Raw genomic sequence first — 15000 nt, forward strand, 5'->3', positions numbered from 1 at the left:
CACTCACCACCCACTCACTCACTCACCCACTCACCACACACTCACCCACTCACTCACCCACTCACCACTCACTCACTCACCCACCACCCACTCACCACTCACTCACCCACTCCACTCACTCCACCCACTCACTCACCCACTCACACTCACCACTCACCACTCACTCACCACTCACTCACCCACTCACCACTCACTCACCCACTCACTCACTCACCACTCACTCACTCACTCACTCACTCACCCACTCACCCACTCTCACCACTCACCACCACTCACCCACTCACTCACCCACTCACTCACTCACCCACTCACTCACCCACCCACTCACCCACTCACCCACTCACCCACTCACTCACTCACCCACTCACTCACCCACTCACTCACTCACCACTCACCCACTCACCCACACTCACTCACCACTCACCCACTCACTCACCCACTCACTCACCCACTCACACCCACTCACTCACCCACTCACCACTCACTCCACTCACCCACTCACTCACTCACCCACTCACCCCTCACTCACTCACTCACCCACTCACTCACCACTCACTCACCCACTCACCCACTCACTCACCCACTCACCACTCACTCACCCCACTCACTCACCCACTCACTCACCCACTCACCCACTCACTCACCCACTACCCACACCACTCACCCACTCACCCACCCACTCACCCACTCACTCACCCACTCACTCACCCACCCACTCACCCACTCACTCACCCACTCACCCACTCACTCACCCACTCACCACCCACTCACTCACCCACTCACTCACCCACCACTCACCCACTCACTCACCCACTCACCACTCACTCACACCACTCACTCACCACTCACTCACCCACCACCACTCACACCCACTCACCACCCACTCACTCACTCACCCACTCACTCACCCACTCCACTCACCCCCCACTCACTCACCCACTCACCCACTCACCCCACACCCACTCACCACACCCACCACTCACTCACCCCACTCACTCACCCACCACTCACCACCACTCACCCACACACTCACCACCCACCACTCACCCACTCACCCACTCACCCACCACCACTCACTCACCCACTCACCCACTCACTCACCCCTCACTCACCCACTCACCCACTCACCACCCACTCACCACCCACTCACTCACCCACCACCACCCACTCACCCCACCCACCACCACCCACTCACCCACCACTCACCCCCCACTCACACCCCCACTCACTCACCCACCCACTCACCACTCACTCACCACCCACTCACTCACCCACTCACCACACACTCACCCACTCACCACTCACTCACCCCACTCCCACTCACCCCACTCACCACCCACTCACCACACCCCACTCACCCACCACTCACTCACCCACTCACCACTCACTCACCCACCCACCACTCACCCACTCACCACTCACTCACCCACTCACTCACCCACTCACTCACTCACCCCACTCACTCACTCACCCACCACTCACCACCCACTCACCCTCACTCACTCACCCACTCACTCACCCACTCACCACCACTCACTCACCCACTCACTCACTCACCCACTCCCACTCACTCACCCACCACTCACTCACCCACTCACCCACTCACTCACCCACTCACACTCACCCACTCACCCACTCACTCACTCACCACTCACTCACCCACTCACCACTCACTCACCCACTCACTCACCCACCACTCACCCACTCACCCACTCACCCACTCACTCACTCACTCACCCACTCACCCACTCACTCACCCACCACCACTCACTCACCCACCACTCACCCCACTCACTCACCACCCACTCACTCACCCACTCACCACCCACTCACTCACCCACTCACCACTCACCCCACCACTCACCCCCACTCACTCACCCACTCACCCACCACCCACCACTCACCACTCACCCACTCACCCACCACTCACCCACTCACTCCCCACTCACCCACCACCCACTCACCCACCACCCACCACCACCCACCACCCACTCACTCACTCACCCACTCACTCACCCACTCACCCACTCACTCACCCCACTCACCCACCACTCACACACCCACTCACCCACCACCCACTCACCACCCACTCACCCACTCACCCACTCCACTCACCCACCCACTCACCCACTCACACACCCACCACTCACCCACCACCACCACCACCCACCACCACCACCCCCACTCACTCACCACTCACCCACTCACTCACCCACTCACCCACCCCACCACTCACCACCACCCACCACCCCCCACCACCCCCACCCACCACTCACCCACCCACTCACCACCCACCCACTCACCCACTCACCCACCCCACTCACACACCCACTCACCACCCACCCACCCACTCACTCACCCACCACCACCCACTCACTCACCCACTCACCCACTCACCACCCACTCACCCACTCACCCCACCACCACCACCCACCACCCACTCACCCCCCACTCACCCCCACCCACTCACCCCCACCACTCACCCACTCACTCACCCACCCACCCACCCACCCACCCACCCACCCACCACCACTCACCCCACCCACCCACCACCCACTCACCCACCCACACCACCACCACCACTCACCCACCCACTCACCCACCCCACTCACCCACTCACCCCACCACTCACCCACCCACTCACTCACCCACCCACCCTCACCCACCACCACACCCACCCACTCACTCACCCACTCACTCACTCACCCACTCACTCACTCACCCACTCACCCACTCACCCACTCACCCACCCACTCACCCACTCACTCACCCACTCACTCACCCACTCACTCACCCACTCACTCACCCACTCACCCACTCACTCACCCACTCACTCACCCACTCACCCACTCACTCACCCACTCACTCACTCACCCACTCACTCACCCACTCACCCACTCACTCACCCACTCACTCACTCACCCACTCACCCCACTCACTCACCCACTCACTCACCCACTCATCCACTCACTCACTCACCCACTCACTCACCCACTCACTCACCCACTCACTCACCCACTCACCCACTAACTCACCCACTCACTCACCCACTCACTCACCCACTCACCCACTCACTCACCCACTCACCCACTCACTCACCCACTCACTCACCCACTCAGTCACTCACTCACCCACTCACTCACTCACCCACTCACTCACCCTCTCACTCACCACTCACTCACCCACTCACTCACTCACCCACTCACTCACTCACTCACACTCACCCACTCACTCACTCACTCACCCACTCACTCACTCACTCACCCACTCACTCACCCACTCACTCACCCACCCATCCACTCACTCACTCACCACCCACTCACTCACTCACTCACTCACCCACTCACTCACCCCCTCACTCACTCACTCACTCACCCACTCACTCACTCACCCACTCACTCACCCACTCACTCACCCACTCACTCACTCACCCACTCACTCACCCACTCACTCACCCACTCACCCACCCACCCACTCACCCACCCACCCACCCACTCACCCACCCACTCACCCACTCACCCACCCACTCACTCACCCACCCACCCACTCACTCACCCACCCACTCACCCACTCACTCACCCACTCACTCACCCACCCACCCACTCACCCCCCCACCCACCCACCCACTCACCCACCCACCCACCCACTCACCCACCCACTCACCCACCCACTCACTCACCCACCCACCCACTCACTCACCCACCCACTCACCCACTCACCCACCCACTCACTCACCCACCCACCCACTCACTCACCCACCCACTCACCCACTCACTCACCCACTCACTCACTCACCCACTCACTCACCCACTCACTCACCCACCCACTCACCCACCCACCCACCCACCCACTCACTCACCCACCCACCCACTCACCCCCCCACCCACCCACCCACTCACCCACTCACCCACTCACCCACTCACCCACTCACTCACTCACCCACTCACCCCCCCCCTGTCTCTCTCCCTACGTAGTTGTGTTCGTCAAGGCTGAGTCTTCAGACGATGACGACGACGACGACGACGACGACGACGACTTTGTCGACGATGCGGGCGACGATTGGGATCTCCGTGATGACGATGGCGATGATTGCGACGGTGGCGACGATGGCGATGATGGCGATGATGGTGATGTTGGTGATGTTGGTGATGTTGGTGACGATGTGGCGGTGAAAGACTCTGGCTGAGCCGTGAAGGACAGTGAGAGGAGGAGGAGGAGGTGATGGTGGTTGTTATGATGATTACACCGCGTGGCGTGCTGGAAGGGGTGCGCACAGAGAGAGAGAGAGGGACAGAGAGACAGAGAGAGACACAGAGAGACACAGAGAGAGACAGAGAGAGACACAGAGAGAGACACAGAGAGACACAGAGAGAGACAGAGAGAGAGACAGAGAGAGAGAGACAGAGAGACAGAGAGAGACAGAGAGAGAGAGAGGCAGAGAGAGAGGGAGAGAGACAGAGAGAGACACAGAGAGACACAGAGAGACACAGAGAGACACAGAGAGACAGAGAGAGAGAGACAGAGAGAGAGACAGAGAGAGAGACAGAGAGAGAGACAGAGAGAGAGACAGAGAGAGACAGAGAGAGAGACACAGAGAGACACAGAGAGACACAGAGAGACAGAGAGAGAGACAGAGAGAGACACAGTGAGAGACAGAGAGAGAGACAGAGAGAGACACAGAGAGAGAGACAGAGAGAGAGACAGAGAGAGACAGAGAGAGAGACAGAGAGACACAGAGAGACAGAGAGAGAGACAGAGAGAGACAGAGAGAGAGACAGAGAGAGAGACACAGAGAGACACAGAGAGACAGAGAGAGAGGGAGAGAGAGACAGAGAGAGACACAGAGAGACACAGAGAGACACAGAGAGACAGAGAGAGACAGAGAGAGAGACAGAGAGAGAGAGGCAGAGAGACACAGAGAGACACAGAGAGACAGAGAGAGAGGCAGAGAGACACAGAGAGACACAGAGAGACAGAGAGAGAGGGAGAGAGAGACAGAGAGACAGAGAGAGACACAGAGAGACACAGAGAGAGAGACAGAGAGACAGAGAGACACAGAGAGACACAGAGAGGCAGAGAGAGAGACAGACACAGAGAAAGACACAGAGAGAGAGAGAGACAGAGAGAGAGACAGAGAGAGAGGCAGAGAGACACAGAGAGAGACAGAGAGAGAGACAGACACAGAGAAAGACACAGAGAGAGAGAGAGACAGAGAGACAGACTTTTAGGGCAACAGAGAGACAGAGAGAGACACACACAGACAGAGAGACACACAGACAGAGAGACACACACAGAGAGACAGATACACAGAGAGACAGAGAGATAGAGACCCGTAGATTCCCATATAGATACACACACATATACACAGACAAAGCTCCCCCAGGTAGCCTCTAGCAGGGCTGCAGGGACAAGTGCTGTTAGTAGCAGCAGCAGTGTCTATGTACTACACACACCACGCGCACAGACAAAGCTCCCCCAGGTAGCCTCTAGCAGGGCTGTAGGGGCAAGTGCTGTTAGTAGCAGCAGCAGTGTCTATGTACTACACACACCACACACAGACAAAGCTCCCCCAGGTAGCCTCTAGCAGGGCTGTAGGGACAAGTGCTGCTAGTAGCAGCAGTGTCTATGTACTACACGCACCACACACAGACAAAGCTCCCCCAGGTAGCCTCTAGCAGGGCTGTAGGGGCAAGTGCTGTTAGTAGCAGCAGCAGTGTCTATGTACTACACACACCACACACAGACAAAGCTCCCCCAGGTAGCCTCTAGCAGGGCTGTAGGGACAAGTGCTGCTAGTAGCAGCAGTGTCTATGTACTACACGCACCACACACAGACAAAGCTCCCCCAGGTAGCCTCTAGCAGGGCTGTAGGTGCAAGTGCTGTTAGTAGCAGCAGCAGTGTCTATGTACTACACACACCACACACACAGACAAGGCTCCCCCAGGTAGCCTCTAGCAGGGCTGTAGGGGCAAGTGCTGTTAGTAGCAGCAGCAGTGTCTATGTGCTACACACACCACACACACAGACAAAGCTCCCCCAGGTAGCCTCTAGCAGGGCTGTAGGGGCAAGTGCTGTTAGCAGCAGCACCTATGAAGGTTGCTGGCACACACAGAGGGGGGGGGGGTGGCCAGCACCACGCCCGGCCGCCTTTGTCTCCCCAGTGCTAGCGATGTTCACTACACCACTACCACCACCACCACCACCACTACCACCACCACTACACCACCACCACTACACCACCACCACTACACCACCACCACTACACCACCACCACTACACCACCACTACTACACCACCACTACACCACCACCACTACACCACCACTACACCACCACCACCACTACACCACCACACCACTACACCACCACCACTACACCACCACCACTACACCACCACCACTACACCACCACTACAACACCACCACCACTACCACTACACCACCACTACACCACCACTACACCACCACCACTACACCACCACCACTACCACCACCACCACCACTACTACACCACCACTACACCACCACTACACCACCACCACTACACCACCACCACTACACCACCACTACACCACCACCACCACTACACCACCACACCACTACACCACCACCACTACACCACCACCACTACACCACCACCACTACACCACCACCACTACACCACCACCACCACTACACCACCACCACTACACCACCACCACTACACCACCACCACTACACCACCACCACTACACCACCACCACTACACCACCACCACTACACCACCACTACACCACCACCACCACTACACCACCACACCACTACACCACCACCACTACACCACCACCACTACACCACCACCACTACACCACCACCACTACACCACCACCACCACTACACCACCACCACTACACCACCACCACTACACCACCACCACTACACCACCACCACTACACCACCAACACCACCACTACACCACCACCACTACACCACCACCACTACACCACCACCACTACACCACCACCACCACTACTACACCACCACTACACCACCACTACTACACCACCACCACTACACCACCACCACCACTACACCACCACCACTACACCACCACCACTACACCACCACCACTACACCACCACCACTACACCAGCACCACTACACCACCACCACTACACCACCACCACTACACCACCACCACTACACCACCACCACTACACCACCACCACTACACCACCACTACACCACCACCACCACTACACCACCACCACTACACCACCACCACTACACCACCACCACTACACCACCACCACTACACCACCACCACTACACCACCACCACTACACCACCACCACTACACCACCACCACTACACCACCACCACTACACCACCACTACACCACCACCACCACTACACCACCACCACTACACCACCACCACTACACCACCACCACCACACCAGCGTAGCGTAGCGCTAACCGCTGCACCACCACTCCCCACAGACACACACACAGAGACACTCACACACAGAGACACACACACAGACACACACACACAGACACACACACACAGACACACTTACAGACATACACAGAGACACACACAGACACACACACAGACACTCACACACAGACACTCACAGACACACACACAGATACACAGACTCACACACAGACACACACACAGACTCTCACACACACAGACACACACACACAGATACACAGACACATATACACAGAGAGACACAGACACACACAGAGACACACAGACACACACACAAAGAGACACACAGACACACACAGACACACACACAAAGAGACACACAGACACACACAGACACAGAGACACACAGACACACACACAAAGAGACACACAGACACACAGAGAGACACACACACACAGACACACAGACACACACAGACACACACAGACACACAGACACACACAGAGACACACACACAAAGAGACACACAGACACACAGAGAGACACACACACACAGACACACAGACACACACAGACACACACACAAAGAGACACACAGACACACACAGACACACACACACAGACACACAGACACACACAGAGACACACAGACACACACAAAGAGACACACAGACACACACAGACACACACAAAGAGACACACAGACACACACAGACACACACACACAAAGAGACACACAGACACACAGAGAGACACACACACACAGACACACAGACACACACAGAGACACACAGACACACACACAAAGAGACACACAGACACACACAGACACACACACAAAGAGACACACAGACACACACAGACACACACACACAAAGAGACACACAGACACACAGAGAGACACACACACACAGACACACAGACACACACACAGACACACAGACACACACACAAAGAGACACACAGACACACACAGACACACACACAAAGAGACACACAGACACACACAGACACACACACACAAAGAGACACACAGACACACAGAGAGACACACACACACAGACACACAGACACACACACAGACACACACGCACAGAGAGACACACGGACACGTGTACAGTATTATTATGCACACAGCGTGGCGTGGAGTTCGCCCTACCTGCTGTACCTTCCACTCTACTGTAACTACAATGCATGTTTCATAAAAACATTAACGCGTCCTGTGTCTGTGTGTGTGGTTCACTATCGCCGTGTGTGTGTCTGTGTGTGTGTCTGTCTGTGTGTGTGTCTGTGTGTGTGTGTGTGTCTGTGTGTGTGTGTCTGTGTGTGTCTGTGTGTGTGTGTCTGTCTGTGTGTGTGTGTGTCTGTCTGTGTGTGTGTGGTTCACTATCGCCGTGTGTGTGTCTGTGTGTGTGTGTGTGTCTGTCTGTGTGTGTGTCTGTGTGTGTGTGTGTCTGTGTGTGTGTGTCTGTGTGTGTCTGTGTGTGTGTGTCTGTCTGTGTGTCTCCGTGTGTGTGTCTCCGTGTGTGTGTCTGTGTGTGTGTCTGTCTGTGTGTTTGTGTGTGTCTGTCTGTGTGTGTGTCTGTCTGTGTGTCTGTCTGTGTGTGTCTGTGTGTGTGTGTCTGTCTGTGTGTCTCCATGTGTGTCTGTCTGTGTGTGTCTGTCTGTGTGTGTGTGTCTGTCTGTCTCCGTGTGTGTGTGTCTCCGTGTGTGTGTGTGTCTCTGTGTGTGTGTCTGTCTGTGTGTGTGTGTCTGTGTGTCTGTCTGTGTGTGTCTGTGTGTCTCCGTGTGTGTGTGTCTCCGTGTGTGTGTGTGTCTCCGTGTGTGTGTCTGTGTGTCTGTCTGTGTGTGTGTCTGTGTGTGTGTCTGTGTGTCTCCGTGTGTGTGTGTGTCTCCGTGTGTGTGTGAGTGCGTGAGTCATCTTGTTGGGTGACACTTCAATACCCGAGTTGGTCACGATGCTGGCACGTGGTCTGGAGTGATTGGAAGGCATGGGCCAGATCAGCTCAATAACAACGCTAGGAGGCTGCTAGATTTCTGTGCAGCCCATGGGCTTGTAGTTACCAACACGCTGTTCCGGCATCGGCGCATCCACACAACATCGTGGATGCACGCCGGGTCCAAGCAAGAACATCTGCTGGACTACATAGTGACGGACCAGCGGATGCGAGCCCATGTCCTTGACACCAGGACCTACGGTGGAGCTGATCTGCCCTCCGACCATCGACTAGTCATCTGTAAGATGCGCCTGCCATTCTTCCACTCCGGTGGTGGGTGTACACCCAGGACCAAGCGAGAACATCTGCCGGGCTACGTAGTGACGGACCAGCGGATGCGAGCCCATGTCCTTGACACCAGGACCTACCGTGGAGCTGATCTGCCCTCCGACCATCGACTAGTCATCTGTAAGATGCGCCTGCCATTCTTCCACTCCGGTGGTGGGTGTACACCCAGGACCAAGCGAGAACATCTGCCGGGCTACGTAGTGACGGACCAGCGGATGCGAGCCCATGTCCTTGACACCAGGACCTACGGTGGAGCTGATCTGCCCTCTGACCATCGACTAGTCATCTGTAAGATGCGCCTGCCATTCTTCCCCTCCGGTGGTGGGTGTACACCCAGGACCAAGCGAGAACATCTGCCGGGCTACGTAGTGACGGACCAGCGGATGCGAGCCCATGTCCTTGACACCAGGACCTACCGTGGAGCTGATCTGCCCTCCGACCATCGACTAGTCATCTGTAAGATGCGCCTGCCATTCTTCCACTCCGGTGGTGGGTGTACACCCAGGACCAAGCGAGAACATCTGCCGGGCTACGTAGTGACGGACCAGCGGATGCGAGCCCATGTCCTTGACACCAGGACCTACCGTGGAGCTGATCTGCCCTCTGACCATCGACTAGTCATCTGTAAGATGCGCCTGCCATTCTTCCACTCCGGTGGTGGGTGTACACCCAGGACCAAGCGAGAACATCTGCCGGGCTACGTAGTGACGGACCAGCGGATGCGAGCCCATGTCCTTGACACCAGGACCTACCGTGGAGCTGATCTGCCCTCCGACCATCGACTAGTCATCTGTAAGATGCGCCTGCCATTCTTCCACTCCGGTGGTGGGTGTACATCTAAGACCTCGTTCAAACCCACAGTGGCCTGTCTCAGCTAGCTGATGGAAGTTGCGAGAATGTCATCATCGCTTGCGGCTGGGGTTTACATCGTCCCCCACTCCTCCTGATTGTCGAGGGTTCAATGGGTGATGAGGTTTAAAGACTGTGACTCTGCACACATCTTCCGGAATATCAAAACGTCACTAATTCATCTTCCGGAAGATGACCAAGGGCTTAACTTGATCTTCCGGAAGATCAAAACGTCACTAATTCATCTTCCGGAAGATCAAAACGTCACTAATTCATCTTCCGGAAGATCAAAACGTCACTACTTCATCTTCCGGAAGATGACCAAGCGCTTAAGTTCATCTTCCGGAAGATCAAAACGTCACTGATTCATCTTCCGGAAGATGACCAAGGGCTTAACTTCATCTTCCGGAAGATCAAAACGTCACTAATTCATCTTCCGGAAGATGACCAAGGGCTTAACTTCATCTTCCGGAAGATCAAAACGTCACTACTTCATCTTCCGGAAGATCATCACGTCACTACTTCATCTTCCGGAAGATGACCAAGGGCTTAACTTCATCTTCCGGAAGATCAAAACGTCACTACTTCATCTTCCGGAAGATGACCAAGGGCTTAACTTCATCTTCCGGAAGATCAAAACGTCACTACTTCATCTTCCGGAAGATCATCACGTCACTACTTCATCTTCCGGAAGATCACCAAGGGCTTAACTTCATCTTCCGGAAGATCAAAACGTCACTACTTCATCTTCCGGAAGATCATCACGTCACTACTTCATCTTCCGGAAGATCACCAAGGGCTTAACTTCATCTTCCGGAAGATCAAAACGTCACTACTTCATCTTCCGGAAGATGACCAAGGGCTTAACTTCATCTTCCGGAAGTTCAACGGTCACTACTTCTTCTTCCGGAAGATCAAAACGTCACTACTTCATCTTCCGGAAGATCACCAAGGGCTTTACTTCATCTTCCGGAAGATCATCTACGTCACTACTTCATCTTCCGGAAGATGACCAAGGGCTTAACTTCATCTTCCGGAAGATCATCTACGTCACTACTTCTTCCGGAAGATGAAGTTAAGCACTTGGTGGTCTTCCGGAAGATGAAGTAGTGACGTCGTTGATCTTCCGGAAGATGAAGTAGTGACGTCGATGATCTTCCGGAAGAGGAATTAGTGACGTCGTTGATCTTCCGGAAGAGGAAGTAGTGACGTCGTTGATCTTCCGGAAGAGGAATTAGTGACGTCGTTGTTCTTCCAGAAGATGAAGTTAAGTCCTTGGTGATCTTCCGGAAGAGGAAGTAGTAACGTCGATGATCTTCCGGAAGATGATGTTAAGCCCTTGGTGATCTTCCGGAAGAGGAATTAGTGACGTCGTTGTTCTTCCAGAAGATGAAGTTAAGTCCTTGGTGATCTTCCGGAAGAGGAAGTAGTGACCGTTGATCTTCTGGAAGAGGAAGTAGTGACCGTTGATCTTCTGGAAGATGAAGTAGTGACGTCGTTGATCTTCTGGAAGATGAAGTTAAGCTGTTGGTGTTCTTCCGGAAGAAGAAGTAGTGACCTTGATGATCTTCCGGAAGATGACGTCAGCCCTTGGTGATCTTCCGGAAGATGACGTCAGCCCTTGGTGATCTTCCGGAAGATGACGTCAGCCCTTGGTGATCTTCCGGAAGATGACGTCAGCCCTTGGTGATCTTCCGGAAGATGACGTCAGCCCTTGGTGATCTTCCGGAAGATGACGTCAGCCCTTGGTGATCTTCCGGAAGATGACGTCAGCCCTTGGTGATCTTCCGGAAGATGACGTCAGCCCTTGGTGATCTTCCGGAAGATGACGTCAGCCCTTGGTGATCTTCCGGAAGATGACGTCAGCCCTTGGTGATCTTCCGGAAGATGACGTCAGCCCTTGGTGATCTTCCGGAAGATGACGTCAGCCCTTGGTGATCTTCCGGAAGATGACGTCAGCCCTTGGTGATCTTCCGGAAGATGACGTCAGCCCTTGGTGATCTTCCGGAAGATGACGTCAGCCCTTGGTGATCTTCCGGAAGATGACGTCAGCCCTTGGTGATCTTCCGGAAGATGACGTCAGCCCTTGGTGATCTTCCGGAAGATGACGTCAGCCCTTGGTGATCTTCCGGAAGATGACGTCAGCCCTTGGTGATCTTCCGGAAGATGACGTCAGCCCTTGGTGATCTTCCGGAAGATGACGTCAGCCCTTGGTGATCTTCCGGAAGATGACGTCAGCCCTTGGTGATCTTCCGGAAGATGACGTCAGCCCTTGGTGATCTTCCGGAAGATGGCAGAATCTTCTAGAAACGCGAATAAAACGGATTTGCGGAAGATTGCCGCCATTGCTGGGCTCAAGAGACTGGGGGAGAGACGCAGACAGAGACACTCACAGAGAGACACAGAGACACTCACAGAGAGACACAGAGACACACAGTGAGACAGAGACACACAGTGAGACAGAGACACACAGTGAGACAGAGACACACAGTGAGACAGAGACACAGACAGAGACACACACAGAGAGAGACATACTCAGACAGAGACACTCACAGAGAGAGACACTCACAGACAGAGACACTCACAGAGAGACACAGAGACACACAGTGAGACAGAGACACACAGTGAGACACAGTGAGACAGAGACACTCACAGACAGAGACACTCACAGACAAAGACACTCACAGAGAGACACAGAGACACTCACACAGTGAGACAGAGACACACAGTGAGACACAGTGAGACAGAGACACACACAGAGAGAGACATACTCAGACAGAGACACTCACAGAGAGAGACACTCACAGAGAGAGACACACTCAGAGAGAGACACACTCAGAGAGAGACACACAGACACAGTGAGACAGACACAGAGAGAGACACAGAGTGAGACACAGAGACACACAGAGACAGTGAGACAGAGACACACAGTGAGACAGAGACACACACAGACACAGAGAGACACAGACAGTGAGACACAGAGACACACACAGATATTCACAGAGACACAGAGAGAGACCGACAGACAGAGACACAGAGAGAGAGAGACAGACACGGAAAGAGAGACACAGACAGACACAGAGACAGAGAGAGACACACTGAGACACAGACAGAGATAGACAGAGAGAGAAACACTGAGACACACAGAGAGACAGACAGAGTGAGACACAGAGACACTCACACAGAGACACACAGACACAGACAGTGAGACACACAGAGAGAGAGACACAGACATACAGACAGACAGACAGACACAGAGAGACACTGAGACACACAGACAGACACACAGACAGACACAGAGAGATACTGAGACACAGACACACAGACAGACACAGACAGACACACACAGACACAGACACACAGACAGACACACAGAGAAACACACACAGAGGGACACAGACAGACACACACAGACAGACACACACAGAGAGACACAGTGAGACACACAGTGAGACACAGACAGTCAGAGAGAGACACAGTGAGACACACACACATAGACACACAGAGACACACAGAGACACAGACAGTGAGACAGAGACAGTGAGAGACACACACAGACACACACACACAGACACACACACACAGACACACATACAGACACACACACAGACACACACACACAGACACACACACACAGACACACACACACAGACACACACACACACAGACTGATCTTGATCGCCATGGACGAGGTATCGGTAGCCGCGCTCGAATCGACGCTTTCCGCGCTCCGGGCTCAACTCTCTGCGATCACCGCGTACAACTCCTCCGCCTCGACCGCAGCCACCATCTTGACCGCCTCCTCCTCTACGCCGAGTGCGGACCGCGAGGCGATGGAGCGCCTCCACGCGGACCTCACCGAGGCCGTCACTCTCATGGAGGAGAGTTTGTTGGCGGCTAGCAAGAGCCACTTGCTTGCTCAACTTGAGTCTACTGCTACTACAGCTACTGCTACAACTACAGCAACTACAGCTACTTCTACAACTACAGCAGCTACTACAGAGAGGTGAGTTTACTGGGGGTGAGTGAGAGCCACTTGTTCGCTCAACTTGAGTCTACTGCTACTACAGCTACTACTACTACTACAGCAACTACTACAGCTACTACAGCTGCTACTGCTACAGCTACTTCTACAACTACAGCTGCTACTACTACAGCAGCTACTACAGAGAGGTGAGTTTACTGGGGGTGAGTGAGAGCCACTTGTTCGCTCAACTTAAGTCTACAGCTACTACAGATACTACTACAGCAGCTACTACAGCTACTACTACAGCTACTTCTACAACTACAGCTACTTCTACTACAGCTGCTACCACTACAGCAGCTACTACAGAGAGGTGAGTGGTGGTGAGTTTACTGGGGGTGAGTGAGAGCCACTTGTTCGCTCAACTTGAGTCTGCAGCTACTACAGCTACTACTACAGCTACTGCAGCTACTACTACAGC

The 15000-nt window shown here is 54.5% G+C and overlaps 1 protein-coding gene across 1 annotated transcript in view; it reads left to right on the plus strand.

Moving 5' to 3' along the window:
• Positions 1-14350, plus strand: part of LOC144952689 (uncharacterized) — a 16284-nt gene extending 1934 nt beyond the window's left edge. The window contains exons 2-3 of the mRNA XM_078883166.1: positions 3975-5229; positions 14339-14350. Coding sequence (XP_078739292.1) covers positions 4222-5229; positions 14339-14350 — 1020 coding nt within the window. The 5' untranslated portion in view covers positions 3975-4221. The remainder of the gene's footprint in view (positions 1-3974; positions 5230-14338) is intronic.
• The last annotated feature ends 650 nt before the right edge of the window (positions 14351-15000 follow it).

This window comes from Lampetra fluviatilis, chromosome 69 (genome assembly GCF_964198595.1).
Source record: "Lampetra fluviatilis chromosome 69, kcLamFluv1.1, whole genome shotgun sequence".
Classification (NCBI taxonomy): Eukaryota; Metazoa; Chordata; class Hyperoartia; order Petromyzontiformes; family Petromyzontidae; genus Lampetra; species Lampetra fluviatilis.